The sequence below is a fragment of the Dufourea novaeangliae genome, unplaced genomic scaffold (assembly GCF_001272555.1).
Source record: "Dufourea novaeangliae isolate 0120121106 unplaced genomic scaffold, ASM127255v1 scaffold61, whole genome shotgun sequence".
Classification (NCBI taxonomy): Eukaryota; Metazoa; Arthropoda; class Insecta; order Hymenoptera; family Halictidae; genus Dufourea; species Dufourea novaeangliae.
Genome location: NW_015373931.1, coordinates 661,081 through 678,396, shown reverse-complemented (window position 1 = coordinate 678,396; position 17,316 = coordinate 661,081). Strand labels below are relative to the sequence as shown.

Genomic DNA, 17,316 nt, shown 5'->3' with positions numbered 1-17,316 from the left:
CAATACATGGGAGCATAATGTTTTATTTTGATGCGTGTGTGATTGTGCCTTTGGTCCTTAGGTCAGATAGGCTCTAGGCAAGTCTATTAAACATAGAATAACAGTCATTATAGATAATAATTTATAAACTTCAGATGCATAATCATATCTTTCGTCAATATATTATACATTAATAGAATACCTTATTTAAAGTATATTTGTTCTTTTTTTTAAATACATACTATATGATTCCTTTCTGTGCCTTTTAAAACTGTGTTATACACTGAAAGCTAATGCTGCTTAAATATTAAAATGTATTCTTTCGGGACGTCGAAAATTAAACAATACAGTCCCTATAATCGTCGCGCCGTTTCCGATTTCCTTGTTCAATTTTCCATTTATCTTTTATAATTGTCACAATAATTTACACGATCGCGTGAAGGACAGATCGCTGAATAAACATTCTCTCTGATCTTAAGATTTATGCGTCTCTAACAATTCGTCCCATTGATTCTGCTTTATAAATAAAATATTCGTGTTATATTATTGCAATTATTACAATTGTATAATAGTACATTTATATAAGTTACGCTAAGAAATTATTATATATACAATTAAAAATTGTTAGGAAATATTGTGTTTTTTTTAAATAAGTTAAATTTACATTGTATTTCTGATTCATAAAAACATTTACTCCCTGTTGCCATTCGAGGGGTGCATAACAGCGCAAGGATCAACCTCGTCCGAGGTCCGCCGTATCCTAGCCGGTCATCTTGAAATTCTCGTTGACTCGAATAGCAACAGGGATTCCAGTTCTTTTAGAATCTTTATTTATTTCCAGCGTGTCCGGTGTGTGTGGTCTCGTATGCGACTCAAGTGGCGTTGCAGGACCTATGAAGCGAATGTATTGCGCGGATAGATACACAATCATTCTAAAGCTAAAACGAACTGCCGCGACGGCGAGTGTAGCGAAGTCACCGTTAAGATTTATTTATCGATCACGTTTCTCGCGATACCGTTTTTCATTGTTCGGCGGAACGTTTACAAATACATGTATATATTTATACCGGCATTACGTTGGTCGTGCCCGCAATTCAATACGAGCATTTATCTGTCGCCCGTTCTGCAACGTCCACGCTATTATTGCGAGCTCCATCTTTTTCGTTACTCGCTTTTCCTATTTTTCTTCCTCCTCCACTTCATCCATACTCTCATTCGCTTTGAACAACACGAGAAAGGCGTTGTACATGGACGGGTTTAGCTTAGTGAGGACTAGCGGATCAAGCTAGCCGGACTAGCAATGACGTACGCTATTCGATCGCAAGTTTCGAACGTAAACACGTTAAAGCAACAGAACGTAACCAAAAGGCAAGCAAATTCGAAGCGTAGGCCATGAGCTATGACAGTAAATTGTGATGAATGCTTTCTGTTCCTGTGCTCCCCACGGAGAAGCACTGCGAGAATAAGATACGGTCGCATTGACGTTTACAGATATAGATGCGAACAGAGGGCCTCCTTTTGCCGATCTTTGTACAAGAGAACGGACGCTCCGGTCCGGCGCTCGAGGATGCGCCGAACTGGAACCGGCTCTTTGTCTCGTTGAATTAGCGCTACAGAATTTTCAACAATACTTCTTCTTCTTCTTCGTTCCTGTGATCGCTTTTGAGACACCTGACGCTTCACTGATCCCGCCTCTCCTCCATCATGAATCGATCGACCATCTTCTGCATGGAATCTCGTAATTCGTCTGGGCCACTGCCGGTACCGCTGGTCATTGTGACTACTTGCGTAACAGTTCTCGTTATTCTGCAAAAAAAATTGGTTTCCCTGTTGTACACTCTATCAAAAACACGAGAACCAAATGCTCGCCATTGTCGGTTATTCTTAACCAAAACGCCCCGAATCTACCGAGTGTGCTCATTGGGTGAGAGCTTGGGCACGAGAAATTTATCTAACACTTTCATCGGGACAGTCTGTCCGATTTAATTACTGTGTTGTTAAATGTAATTTCTTCAGGTAAAAGTTGAATCTTCGGTATAAGAGTAACGACATTTAATAGCTGTATCGGATTTAAAGTGAATTACACAGGATGGTGCATACATGGGACAACGTTTTATAGTAGCAGAAAATTATTCAATAGCCTTTCTTTCACTTTGTTTTCTTTTGGAAACGAAACGTCGCACAAGACAATTTTATTCTACCTTCTTGATTTATTTTTGCGCGTAGGATGACCACCTTCAGAACACATATGTAGGTATATGTTCTCTGGTAATTTCGTTTGCGTTCACGAAATTGTTATATAAGCTAAAAGGTGGGTTTCTCTGAAACTAGTAATCTTTATATGTTTATTAAAATTTCTGTCTTTACTTCATTCAACTATGTAAGTATCATTCTATATCGCATCCTGTATTTATTTAACGAATATAAAATTATAGATTTTAAAGTACTATTTTTAAACGCAACTGTATATACATCTAAAAAACTCTATCTTACTTTTGTAATTCAATATTCTGAGACTATTAAGGGCGTAAGACCAGTGTAACGGCGAAAAAAATAGAAATTCTTTTTCTTATTTTTCAGTAACTTGCTAATGAAAACGTGTCCGTAAAATGCTTTTTTTTGTTAATTCAAATCAGAAATGAAATTAATAATCGTATTGTTTACCAAAACTGGCATGCAAGATCACTAAAAAAATACTTAACTTGCTACTTTGTCTTTTTATAGTCGATACTGGTTATAAAACATAACAAATTATATTTCTCTTTTAGTGCGAAGTACAAAAAAGATTTGTACTTCGTACTTAATTACAATTGAATTTTGTTACTTGATTCTTAAATTGCTACTATTCTTGCAATTTTAGAATTTTTAGTATTTAAAGTAAGAAATATTTGTTTTCTTTTATTTCGGATGATCAGAACAACCGTCATTATGCATGTCAATTGCGATGGCTTTTTTTTTACATATTTGCCAATATTTGGGTTTGACGACATGCCACATGGAAAATTATACGTCTAAATTAATACAAAAAATGCTAATTAATAGTATAGCCATGCTTTAATAAATACACAAAGTTTTAAATGTTTCGATTGATTCAGTTTTGTACAAATAATTCGCAAAAATACGTTTCTTTTCAGAGCGTTACACTAGTCTAACCCCTTAAAACCAGCGTTGCGCATAGCTGTATTCGAATAATACATAGTGAAAGGCAGACTTTTGAACAGTTAATGAGATTAAATAATTGTTTGACAAGTGTCTATTCGTTCAAAAAAGAAAGCTTATTTTGTTATAAAAATTAGAATTCCCACGTTTCATCGGTTAAAAATGACAAAAGTACTTTTTTTTTATCTTTTATTCGTTATACGAAACGCTTTATCTAGATAATGAACACACTTCATGTTTGCGTAACGTAACTGCTCCGCGCGCGGTAGAGTTCGATTTGCTTCGATTAGGAACATTTCTCGAGCATATTGCTCTACTCGCCCTAGTAGCATTTATGGTTGGCCAACGGTATCCAACAGTTGGGAGTTAGTTGAGATATACATAGTTAGTGTTTTTGCCTACAAATTTCCAAAATAGGGCCTACGACGAAAAAGTTATGACAATTCGCCAACGAATATCCAATGTTGGGCCTACAATTATTATAGTTGGTTAATTAACAAGAAATTTACAATGACAATACAACATTGGCCCACCCAAAGTTTGCCATCATTTAAATATCGTCTTAAAGACGTCAAAAAAGTTGCTACAACCAAAAACTTGTTATTATATTTCAAATTGATTTCTTTGTTTTCTTATTTATGAATATACTCACAATTTGTTACTGTCGCGCAACACGTTTGACATTTGACATTTTGTGAAAATAGAGTCAGGGGACAGAAGATTGAAAATAACTTGTAATAATTAGTTACATGTATAAATTGTACATAATAAATTGTAAAGGTAACTTTGTTGGAAAAACACCTGTTTACCTGTTTAATACACATATAGAATTTATACATGTATATAATTATTATAAATATTATTCCAGTGTTATACTCCTTCAAATATTTGTAAAGGGTTTTATGGAAGTGTAGTATTGCCAACGGTCTTCCTATTGTTGGTTTATTGTAGATACTTAACAATTGGTCTTACAGAAAGAAACCTCCAGTTAGCCCTTCGCAGTATAGTGACGTGGGCTCTACGTTGGGTATGATTTTTCGCCCAGTTGCAGAAAAGGGTGATAATTCTAACTGTTGACCAACCAATAGTGCATCAAAGGTCCATCAAAATGCCAACAGTAATTGCTACTAGGACTCTTACTGTCTATCGTGTTACCTTTCCTGTGTTTCAGGGTCCACTTCTGTCGTTGTCGTTTCCATGAAGGATGGCTCGCTATGTTGCAAAAAGTCAGATTCTGCGTAACAAACGAGAACGTATCAATATGCATGCTCCTGCGCGATGGGATGCATATCTTACTATTTTAGCGGTTCACATAGATACAAGTACCAATTGTATATCTCTCAATTTTACATCATGCCCAAAACAAGGGGTAATACTAGACACATATAAAAAAAGTAACAACATCGCTATACATTTGACGATACAGAATATATATATATAATACGCATTTTCACTCAATCAGCCAACTATGCAACCGCTTTTCTTTCGTCTCGCGCTATTACTTTGACCGGTTCAATGATTCCGCGGGTGATCAATCGTCAACGATTTCATATCTGTAACCCTTGCCACATAAAATGTGAATTGCGTACTTTAAGAAATAATATCGAAACGCAAGAGATACGACTTCTTATGCCTTCGACGATGATTGGTTAACGCATGCTGTGTACGTTTGTTGGAAAGAAATTCTATTTTATCCAGTTTCCGTTTAAATATTCCTATTCATCGCGTGTAACTTCAGTACTATGCACTAATAGCAGCGCTTGAGAGTCTGTATTCGTTTATTTGTAATCGAGTATGGTATAATTACTGAGGCACGTTCAAAATATTTCTCACAAGAAAGATTTTGATCCTTTGGACGCTCGTGTCAATGAGAATCGTCCTGCTTCGAAAGCAATTGAAGAGAGAAAAGACGTCTGAATTCACTGATATCATACTTCGCAAACAAACGGTGCCAAATACATACAATACAAAAGCAACTATTCTATTGTTTGCTAATAGAAAACTGATAAATTGTAAATCGATAAATAATTCAATTTTTACCTGTATTCTGGAATTCTTTTTTCGCCTTGGTAACACGACAAATATATATATATATATATTATTCTAATTAATTTCATAACGAACGAGTAATTTACGCTGCACATTATAGACGAATAAAAGTACACGTCTCTTCGGTTCAATTGCTTAACAAAAAAATTCAATCGAATATCATTAACAATGCGCTGCCAAAGGAAACCTCCCTTGTAAGCAGTACTGTGCTGCACGCAGCGAGGTCGTGTGAAGCGCTGATAAAAGCTACTGAATAATAAAGCGTTTTAGCAGTTAGTCATTAGGTAAATGTAAGTACTCAAACTTTCCGATTACAACAGAATAGTATATCGACTACGGTGAAAACAGAAAGGGGAGTTCTTCGGTGGAAAATAAGTAAGGACGTTCGAAACGGAAATCTAATCTCTAAGTAAAACAGTGTCTAAGTAATTCGGATCTGTAGTCGAGGTCCGGTCGAAAAGAAAACGCTAACTACACAAAAGGAATCAGTTGAATTGTCACGAAAACAAAGGAACACAGTGCTACTGAACGTTACGGCTAGATCAAACAAAATTTTTACGACGAGACAACGTCGACTAGTCCGAATTCAGAAAAGATTCTCTAAAAGAATCTGGATCGTTTAATGAACATTCCAGACAATCGACTCAACGTCTAGAACGGAAACCAAAGTGTTTACGAGTTACACAATTCCTCGAGCAGCTCGAGGGTTTTTTTTTATCGTCATAGAAACAGTTTCGTACTTACAATTTTCGACCGAGGAAAACTGTCTCTGGTTTTGACCGTAGCTCATTGAAACACCCTGTGTATAGTGGCAACAAGTTTAAAGGGGCGCGTACTAACTACATCAGTTAGTGTTGTTAGACGAACGGTCAAGTATTTGCTGAGAAGTATTACTGCGGCTTTGATAGTATTAGTTTTTCTCGGGGAAGACAGAGGAATTTTGTGCATTCTAACAGGCCTGGCTTTCACCGGCGTTTTTCTTCCCAATAAAAATAAATACGATTGCATGTTATTTTGAATATAGAGATCGCGATGTTCGCCATTACCTGGTATGTAGTCACGTCCTTTCAAGGTGATTTTATTTTGTAAAGTGAACACTAAGTAATAAATTTTTAATATGAGTGAAAAGTGAATAAATGTTTCCTGTAGAGTTTGACAACAAGAGCTGTGCTATCAAGTATCTTCACAGGGTCCATTCAGAATTTTCACACTATTATCTTAAAGAGACTTTTTCTTACGACAACAAATTTTGAAAAAAAAATGGGAATAACTTACAGTTAGAGAAAACGGTGTGAGACATCTAATAGAATGGCGTATAAATTGCATTTTTTTATTTAGAGATCACTGGAGTATTTATAAAGCAAAAACAAAAATAGTATCATGTATATCTTAAAAATTTTGTAATATAAAAATGTGTCGTCTGAAGTTTATGCCGAAACTCTATGATATAGGAGAAGAATAGAAATATGAATAGACAGAGAGGTTGTTTGCATCGAAACTGCACCTTAATTGTCTATGCAAGTGAAATAAATCGGAAGATAAATTTTTTCGTAGAAAATTGGTTTTCTAGAAAATTAAATTTGAAAATTTGTCGGTCACACATGCACTTAAGTACCACTTACAAGTATCTCACGTGTTCGGCAATTCCTAGCTACTTTTACTTCTCATAGTGTTTATAAATAATGACAACAATATTTTACACAAAATGGATATAAATTATATGTATAATAATATTAGTAGGAGAATATATGATTCAATCGATAGAAGGTAAGTAATATCACAGCGTTATCTTTACTACAAGTAGAAACAGCAAGCAATAGCCAGAAACGAGGACCAATTCTATTCATAAGCACATGTACCCGACAAAATTTTTAAATCCGATTTTCTTAATAATGAGTGATCGTACAAAAAATTTTTATTCTACTTATTCGTTTTGTATTTTCGCGTACAATTACCTAAAACGCGGTTGTCCTACAAATTTTGAGATATCCTTTTATATCTTCTCTACTAACTTGATACAGGCTCAAAAGAGTTGGAAAAACATTTTGTATTTGTATTGCATTACTAGTTCGTTAAAAACGATAATTGCTTTTCAGTATTAGTATGTCTAATATACAAAGTGTTGATAAAAATGTTGGACACTTTCACAAGGTGGATTCTAACATGCCAAACTAAGACAAAACTCAAGAATTTTGAGGCATTAATTGTTCAAAATACGGGAAAAATATACGTGAAGTACATCTGGTGCGATGGGTTGTACTATTCGCACAATGGTATCGCAAATGAACTCGTGAAACAGTTGAAGGTGCCTCTCAAGTAGAATAATCAGTCACATCAGACATATTTTACGCATATTTCGTTCGTATTTTCAACAATTCAAGCAACTCAGAAACAAAGTCACAAACGCAATTTCATCATTCTTGATTTTCGTCTTAATTCGACATGTAACCTCCAATCTGCGAAAGTTTACCAAATTTTCATCAACACCTTGTATCTTTATTCAACTTTTTTGTCTTCCTTTTAGCCCATTCAGTGTTAAAAAGATACTATATCCAAATCTGAATCTAGTAAACCGACATAAAATTATCAATTTTCACACATAAATTCTACTAAATGTATATTTTACCATTTACTCTCTATCCCATTACTGTAACCATTTTATTCCATAGTAATAATCGTTTATTTCTCAAACTTTTTGAAACCTCGAAAGGACTGGAATCGTAACGAATGTATTAATCAGGAATACTTTAACAAGATTTTATCGGAAGAAAAAGCCAGCATTAATTCGGATAGTGAAAACTTGCCACACGATACCGTTTGAAGTGCGTTGGATGAACGCGATCCGGGTCAATGGTATCGTTCGACCCGTCAGCAAGTTATTCCATCGCTGTTTATGCTCTAAACTTTAGGAGATTCAAATGCTAAAAATCAAGAAGCGGTCTCGCCATGATAGGGGGGGGGGGGAATTAGGGGAAAAAAAGTTCTATCCTAAATGCGTTTCTGCATTGACAAGCTGCGGACGACTCGTACCGGAGCTCTGAAGCGGTGAATGTATGATTCGTCGGCTAGATCCGATCTGTTCAGCCGTTTTGCATGGTGTACATAATGATATTTCGTGTGGACACGTACGTGTACATAGATAAAGGCTTACTTACATGACGATTCGCCTAACAATCCTAACGCGACTAAAATAATACGATTTTTGTTGGTCCCTCTACACTTTAGCTTTATCTTGAGTTGCTTATTGTCAGAAGAGCTAGAAAGGGTAAATAGTGATCTAGAATGAAATCAAACGTGAGAAACGAGCTCTTTCCTTCTCGGTTTTCTCTTTTGGGTACGTGCACCAAGCGTAAAAAACGGCATCAATCGGGAAAGTGGAGACAGAAAAAAAAAAGAATTATAAACGGCGTGTGAAAACGCTGCAAGGAGACAACAACATCAGACTGATCTAAAATGCAATAAAGATCATGCGTGGTGTTCGATTGTACAAATAAAATCATGCAGTCACATTCTCGTTTAACACGGTCAATCAAACGTGTTAAGAAAAATAAAGCTTGTAATACGTCACTCTTGCTGATTCGCCTGTCTCGTAAATAAACGACTAGATAGTGTTTTACGCGCAATGCGATTGGAATCTGTGCAACGAAGGAAGAATTTCTGTAATATTTCATTTCATGACATACGTATCGTATTAAGAATGAACCAACGACACGAGGCCGTAGTTCTACGATTTGTACTCCTTACTGATCTAATATCTTTCTGTACTTACTTTCCTATCGATTAGTTTTACTTCTGAGAATTATAATAAATCGTCATTTTTCTGGGACACTGCATATCTTTTGCATATTCGCTTCTTATCGAGCGTGATTTGTTTTAACATGTCAAGCATAAAGTTTCGAACATAAAGAAATGTTTACTCAAAGAATGTATAGTATAGTGTAACGTGTGTAAGATATTCCTAAAACGTTTGCCAAACTTTCCGTAACAGTTTAGACAATTTGTAGAATCGAATATAAAAGAATTGTACGAATGAAAATGTTATATGCATAAACGGACATTGTTATACCATATTTCCTTATCAAATCTTCCTAAATCGAATATAGTAATAAAATGTTCAATGCAACTTCTTTCTAAGCTTCCTGCATCTCGGCCATTCATAAAAATCTCTAAATTATTGTAAAAATATTATGTAAAGGTAGTGGGCATATTATAAAAAAATACAGTAATTATTTATATTCACAAATTTTACCTTCTGCTAATGCAATAATCTTGTGACGACAGTGTAATGAAACTTAAGACTTCATAAAGCTGACTGAAAGAAGCCACTATTAAACATAATACTATCGAAAGTTATTAATTCGTGTGACTAGTTCTTAACGTTCAGTCAAACATTTTACAAACATTGTAAGTGGTCTGTAATGGCATCGAGTGATGTGTAATTCAACAATAGCGATATAGGTCCTCGCCAAGATATAGCGCGGTCGTAAGTTCGGTCGAGCGGAAAATAGCAGATGTCTCGAGCATTGGAGCATCCATTTAAGAGATTAAAGGGGAGATTAGGCGCTCGAGCGTCGTTCAGTGACGTAAAATGTAAGTGCAGATCCAAAATAATTCAGCCCTTTTTATTGTTGACAATAGCCTACGTAAATCTAAAGTTCTTTGAAATGTTCCAAATATTAAATAAAATGTACAGTTATCCTCGCAGTAAATAAACTACAGTTCGTTGATAGCTTTTTCCGTGTTATTGTATCATAATAGGATATATGTCCGAATTACTGCTCCCTTACGATTGTACCGTAACTTCATTTAATTATTTTACGTGTTGTTTAAAATAAAAATCGTCACAGTTTGGAACGTACTATTATTTAATATATCTTTTACTAACAAAAATTGTTTTATACATTAAATATGAAGAATTAATCAATAATTAATTAAAGTAAATGTCACCTCAAAAATTAAAGTAATTCTTATATACTTTAACAATTCATTTTGTACAATAGATATAGATAGTTCTTTCGTTTAGTATAATTTCAAATAGCACTTTCAATTCTTCAACATTCGGTTTTAAATACCAGGTACCCACACTGATACATGTGCACAGATACATGTATTTCTTTGTTTTTCTGCAAAGCAAAGTGTCAATTTAATAGAAACAGTTTTTGTACACAATTCTTTATACGTTACATTTTTATCAAGTAAAATGAATAAAATGGTAGTATTAGGAACACTGGCAGTAATTGAGACATTTACCCAATAATTTACGACCGCGTTGTATCTTAGCGAGGGTTGTGCCAATATTGATACGATACCTTGCACAAGTAACAATTTTGGTCATGGGACATGTTACGTGTTCGCAGCGGTGGCTTACATGGTTGACCAAACAATTCTTTTAATTTTTATTTTCTGTTCTTTAATAGAAATAAATAAAATGAAGGGTATAATCGTACCCAGCTTGCCTCGGGGAATTGTTAGAGAGGGTGTAGATGGCACGTTGGAATGTTTGTGGCTCCAAGGCAAGAAAAATTGCTAGTAGGACCACCAACGTAGCGGCGGCTACGCTCATCCAACATGCGCAGCCCGCTCTACCGGAAGTCTTCGTCCTAGGCGTTCCCTCTACCGTACATCGCCGCGTGCTCGAGCAAACCGACTGTATCGAACTGTCTGTTTCTGTCACTTAAAGATTACGTCTCCTATGAACCTTCTGGCCGGCTTGTTCTCGCCGTTGATGAATTTTGATATCACTGAATTCTGCGTTCCCCACCCCATGATTAGTGTATGAAGAGACCAGCGGGCGAAATACGTGGACTGATCCGAAAGTGATATGAGACTGACTTTACAAAAGCTTTTTCACATTGCATTCCCTACAATCACGGTTATTCTTTTTAAATAATCAGTTTTACGCCAATTTATAGCTTGAAAGTTTACACGTATTCTTAGGATAATCCACGCGATGGTTCAATTTTACGCGCGGGAATTTCAAAATGAATTACTTAACCCTTTGACGGCGATGACTGGATCAATTTTCATCGGAGTTTTCAAGAACTTTATCCACTTTAATCCATTAAAGGCTAAATACTGAGATAATACAAGTTTTGAACATAAGTTAATAAAAAGAACATTAATAAAAAGAACAGAATTGAATAATATAAATTGACTGAAAAAAAATTGCCAATTAAATGTTGCATTAACGCAACATTGGTCCTCAATGAGTCAGTTGTTTTTGATAAATAATATAACTTAATAGTTGCTTGCTAGTCCGAATATAGAGACAATCAAGTTAGAAAGAAATTCGTTGAAAAGAGTATTTAGAAGGAATTATGCAGGAAGGTCTAAACGAACCCACGTTTTGCTATCTGCATTACCATCAAAACTGTTCGCCTTCCGAGGGTTAATACGATAAATTCCAGCTGGTCGAATGACGATTCTTGAAAGATACATTTAATAATGATGCGGTCGTAAGTTCGGTCGAGCGGAAAATAGCAGATGTCTCGAGCATTGGAGCATCCATTTAAGAGATTTATTTAAATAAGATACATTTAATAATGATGCAAAATTCTTTCGTATTTCCCTCTGAGGAACGACATACTGATGTTGAGACTTTTCTCGTTTCTTGGAGCAGAGTAGGAAGCTTTCATTTTTTGAGTCATTCACCTAGTCGATCTCTGAATAATTTTTGTCTTATATAAATGATATGTATTGTTTCAGATGATTTTTAATTCTCGTAAATAAAATGAGTTGTAAGAACTGCCACATTAAAAGGAAGGAGCCACTGCAATCTTCTTTAAAGTTAGAAATTCATTTACAACCACAGCAATGAAACAGGGATTTGATGCTTAGTTAACCAAATAAAGGCTTCCAACATTACTTTAGGGAATGATAGACCATCAGTATATCACTCCTCAAGAAAACTACTTTGTTGATCGCCCTAGTTACGGTAGATGTAACATAGAAAAGCTTTTATAAACACAGTCTTGTTGGTTTATTACAGAATACGTATATGAAGAAGATAGCATGGATCGTCGAGCCTGAATGGATTGATTTGCAGCGATGCGAATGATACTTAATAGTCCGATACACAATGACGAAGGGTTTCCATACATTAGAAAAAAAACATCGATAGCCCGAAAGCTGGAGAGTTTCGTTTGAGTGACTCTCCTGATGTTATTGACGAAATTAACTCCTCTCCTTGGGATTAATTGTAAGTTCCGGATTAAGTTCACCCCATTATGAAGCTTGGCCAGGGACAAGGTTGTTGAACATGTAACATTGCGAAGCGAAACAATGTTTTTCTTTTCGACCACTTGGATTTGAACTGTCTTTAGTGTGCTGTTATAAGTATTTGATACGCATGAAGTAGAATATAGCCAATTGTGTTATACGAAGAACTCGAATATGGAATTTCGATATTTGGGATAGTATCCATGTATTTGTTTCTTGGGAAATTTTTATTGTATGTATGTATATCTTTTTTTTCGAAATGAAAGGATAGGGTTAAGCGTGAAATCCTGTATACGTGTAATCACACAAGGAATTAATTGGTATCTATTAGTGTGTTTTTAATGTTTGAAACCATATTACGTTTGATTTCTGCCAGTGATAGTAGTACATATGTCTAATCATGAAATGCAGAATAAACATCCTGTATCTATTTAAAAAGGAATATCACACTTCTGTATTAACAAATTCGGTAAGCTTATTTTTTTCAATATCTAACAGGCTTTGTTAATATGACAGATACAAATTAAATATACTATTATAATTTTTACATTTGAACAATATCTATACTGTTAGAAACATGATTTTTTAATTATATTAAAGAAAAAGCATTTTCTAGATTATGAGAATTTGTAAATGGTATAAGTATTCTTAATAAGATTTAATTCTGTATACCTTTTCATTAACTAGAATTCTAGTAAATATTTTAAACAAATATTACAGTATAATTTTAACCATAGTTTCATTAACTACAAAAAATAATGAAAAATTTGACCAGCCTACGATATTTCTTTTTAAATAAACGAGACTGAACCAATTTTTACACGCCATATAATATGTTTGACCGTGAATGAACATCAATGAAAAGTATGCTAGTCCCAGAAGCCCCTGATCGCAACTTCATCCGCCCAACCAAGACCAACGGTAGGCAAAAAAAGGGGGAGGAAGAAGATCTTGCTTTCGAACGCAGCACATTAAATCGATTACCAGAACCCTATGGAGTAGATCTTGCCCATGACAAATCCACGAAAAACTCAGAAACCACACAGGTAACTGTCAATCTGTCACAAGCTTTGTTTTTCCTTGCGAGTAGTTATTATCTTATATTTCAACATCCTTCCACCATGTCCAAATACACCGTGAGTTACAGTTATTATATAAGTTTAAAATCATGCAATGCCGTGTGCAAAGAATATAGACGAAATTAGGCCGAGACTGTAACATTTCCGTTTCTCACCAATGAAATAAGATTTTTTCAATTGCTTTTATTTGCTAACATTCAACTTCAAATATTTAATAATATATATTAATATGTATTGTACGGAGTATAAATAATAGGTAGCAATAATAAAATTAGTATTCCTGTTAAAGAAAGATTTTTAATTTCTATGGAATTCATGAACCGTTATGTGTAGTACTAAATTCATATTTTTACTAATTTTGTTGTTAGCTTCCGATACAATATAATTTCCGACAAAAAGTATTCGGTTGAATAAATTTGATTTTATCTGAAGAGTTAATTTTATTTGTAGAAAATATAATGTAATGAATATTTTTTGTTCACTAACATAAAGAGGAATCAGGAGACAATGTCAACGATCGAGTTTCGAACCACTGGAGCAAATTACGGTCAACAGCTAATTGAAGAATATATGAAATATTTGTTAATAACACTTTTCTTCAAACATGCACTTATTAAAAATTGTTTAAATAAAATAAACCGTTTTATTCTTTTTTTTTCACATATAATACACGGTGTTCTCAAAATATTGGGTGTAAGTTTACCAACATATGCTGATCGTCCCATTGAAACAATGTCTAATAAAATCAAGAAAAAGAGGAAATAATTAAAAATGATTTGGATGTGAGATATTCACTACTGATCAAAGTATTGAATTATTAGAGTATACTGTTCAAAGATCTAAATTTTACTTTGTTCGGACTTTTCTATGATTTCAGAAACTTTCCACAACTAGAAAAGAAATTCTAAACCTACATTTATATCATAATTCTTTAACAATACATTTATAGTTACTATAGTATGTTAGTAAACTTGAATTAAACTAAGAACACTGTGTACGCATATATGCTTTCTTTTTCTAATGTACAAAATACGATAAAGATCGTGCTACAATAGAGAACACAACAATTCCTTTACTAAAATATAACCCGAAATATAGCTATAATCTCCTGTAAACCATCCTTTCCGAATTCAAAGCCATCCATGACCCGAAATTACTCCAAAAACTGAATTGATTACACAACGTACTATTCCATCCTCTATTTGTATCACGATTTTTAATACACCATCTACAAAAATCGTTTACCACAATCGCGTATCAATCGAATACTTTGTATCAGAAACTATACAACTTCCCGTTGATTCAACGAGAATCATGGAACACGTCAAAATTGCGATCAACGCAAAATCACCGAGGCTAGAATTTTCATTCCTTCACAAGGCAAGAGAACATGGCACTAATAGGGCCTACGGCAAACAAGAAACAACCGAAAACAATAGGGAGGTGTGCGGGGTTGCATGCAGAAAAAAAGCGTATCACGAAAAAAGCGTTTCGAACGCGTGTACCACGTCCACGGATCTGATCACGTCTCTCGGGGTAAATCGGTTAGCGGGATATGTACATTGCCTTACTTAGAAGGTTAGCTGTGAGTGCGGTACCTTGGTCGTCCTCCAAGGGGGACAGCTCCGCACCTTCGTGCAGTGCTACATCAGACCCGCTGGAACTGCCCAACGTACGCCTCTTGCTCGGCGATCTTCTTCTCGGTTGCGGGGAACCGTCGCTCTCAGTGTCACTGTTTAAATCATTCCGTGAGCTACCATTCTTTGGATAAATGTCCCCGTTTCCGGAACCGGGCGACGTGTCTTGTGAGAGCTGGCTCTCCCATTGCTCAGCCTTCTCATTGCCCAGGAACGAACGTTCCATTAGACTATCGTGTGCCCAGGGCTCTGGCAGCTCGGTGCTGCTCTTTACTACATTCGGGGACATCTGTTCAACGATCGGCATGTCGCCATAATTACCGCTAGTTGTCATCGTTTTCACTATTTGCTGGATTTGTTCAGCGCCGATAGACTCTGTCGTGATGCACCGTACAGTCGTAACAGTCTTCACCACGGTCTCGTTCGACACTACCTCGTCCGTTGTGTTTTGTTCAGTCTTTGATATCGTTGTGCGGGTCACTTGATTCGAGATAATTGGTGAACATTCCACGACAGTCTCTCTTGTCACGGTTCTACTCGATTTTTCTGGATCCAATATGCTGTCCTCTTTAGTAGCTAACGTTAGGTTATCTATTCTCTTTATGGTTTCGGGAACAGAGGAGCTATCGAATGTGGCTATTTGACTTCTGGCGCGGTGCGTTTCAGGGGTTAGTTCAGGCTTGATCGAATCCTCTTTCTCCTTAGTATCGTCCGGGTCTCGTAGTTCTTTCTCATTGGGTAACTTTTCTGGCGAATCGTCGAGCGTTTTGTCCCTGGCTTTCTGTACGGCCAACGAGCCTATCGTTGCTACCGGTTGACCTGGTTTATCCGATTTCGTTGCCCTGTGCGCGTCAGATTCAACGGTCGACGTCAATGTGTTCTTGTTCTCCGCGGATTTTTTTACTTTCACCGGTATTTTGCTCTTTGGGCTGCTCTTCTCCGGCGAGCGTTCCTCTTCATCCCGCGGTCTCGACTGTTCTGTTGTTTTATGTTTGGGACTGTACGGCGTGTACGAGGTATCTTTGAGATCTAGATGGAAGTCTGCTTTGATGGACGACCTGGTGGAATGTCGCGGGGCGGGAACAGGTTGCTTTGTTGGAGCAGAAGTAGCATGCCTCTCTACAGTCCCATCAATCTCAGCCGAATCATGCCCTGACCCATCCAAAAGGACATGGACAAGAACAGGAACAAGGACATAAAGCACATTGATACACACTAAGAATTTCGACTCTAGCCCAGCTGCGACAGAGTTGGACTCGAAAAGATTCAGCGTGTTTTTTTTTGTCTCACATAACGATATCGGTGTGTACGCGCGTACACACACTGAACTCGTGTGCTCACACACGCATGCATATTATCGGATTATATATGCCTGTGTGTGTGTTTAAAAAACACTCAATTGAACGGTGTCTAATCGTGGCGCCTGAATCTTACTAAAACGTACCCTGCAAAATAATTCGGTTCATTATGAATCAGCTACTTGCGACATACAATCAGAGAACTTGGACGGTCTCTGCGGGTAAAATTCGAATTAAAAGCGTGGCTCGTTGTCAAACTGTTCAAAACGATTACTTTTTTACAGTGACAAATCAGCGGAGAAAATACAAAGTACATGAAATCTTATCCTACGAAACTAAGAGAACTTACAGCTCGCTAAAACTACGGTCTTTCAACTAGATGTCTTTCTTTTGTTCGACAGAATTACAAAGAAAAATAAGATAAGTATGTCGAGTATCGAAAACTATTGTACAATGTTTGAACAGATTTTACCGTACGATTCTTACGTCTATGATAAAAAAAAAAGAGAGAAAACGAGGTATCTATTTAGTAAGAAACGTGCGCACAATATTAGTCAAGTGTGAAAGCGTCGGCAGGTGCTAACTATGGAAGATAAAGCTAAATATAAATGAGGGCACCAAAATAGAATCTGCTAACGTATTGATCTTGGGCCTGTGATCTGTGTACGCGAATTCTAGATCCTTTCTGGCCATACGTTACCTGCTTTTGACATCGTGTACGCTTGATCGGCCAGACTCTGTGCTCGTCTCTCGGCCTCTTCGGTTATATCTGAAAAAGTCATCGAACGCGGGCATGAGAAACACCGGAAGTGACCGGGTGAACATTGAAAGCAATGAATTGACAAAGATTAGATGAATGATGTTTCCCTGCATGGCATACCTCGGTGCATGCTTCGC

At 36.1% G+C, this 17,316-nt stretch overlaps 1 protein-coding gene across 1 annotated transcript in view; it reads right to left on the bottom strand.

Moving 5' to 3' along the window:
* Positions 1-17,316, bottom strand: part of LOC107195146 (microtubule-associated protein futsch-like) — a 41,697-nt gene continuing 24,381 nt past the window's right edge. The window contains exons 7-10 of the mRNA XM_015584931.1: positions 17,120-17,188; positions 15,083-16,273; positions 4,294-4,372; positions 1-1,785 (exon numbers count right to left, since the gene is read on the bottom strand). Coding sequence (XP_015440417.1) covers positions 1,659-1,785; positions 4,294-4,372; positions 15,083-16,273; positions 17,120-17,188 — 1,466 coding nt within the window. The 3' untranslated portion in view covers positions 1-1,658. The remainder of the gene's footprint in view (positions 1,786-4,293; positions 4,373-15,082; positions 16,274-17,119; positions 17,189-17,316) is intronic.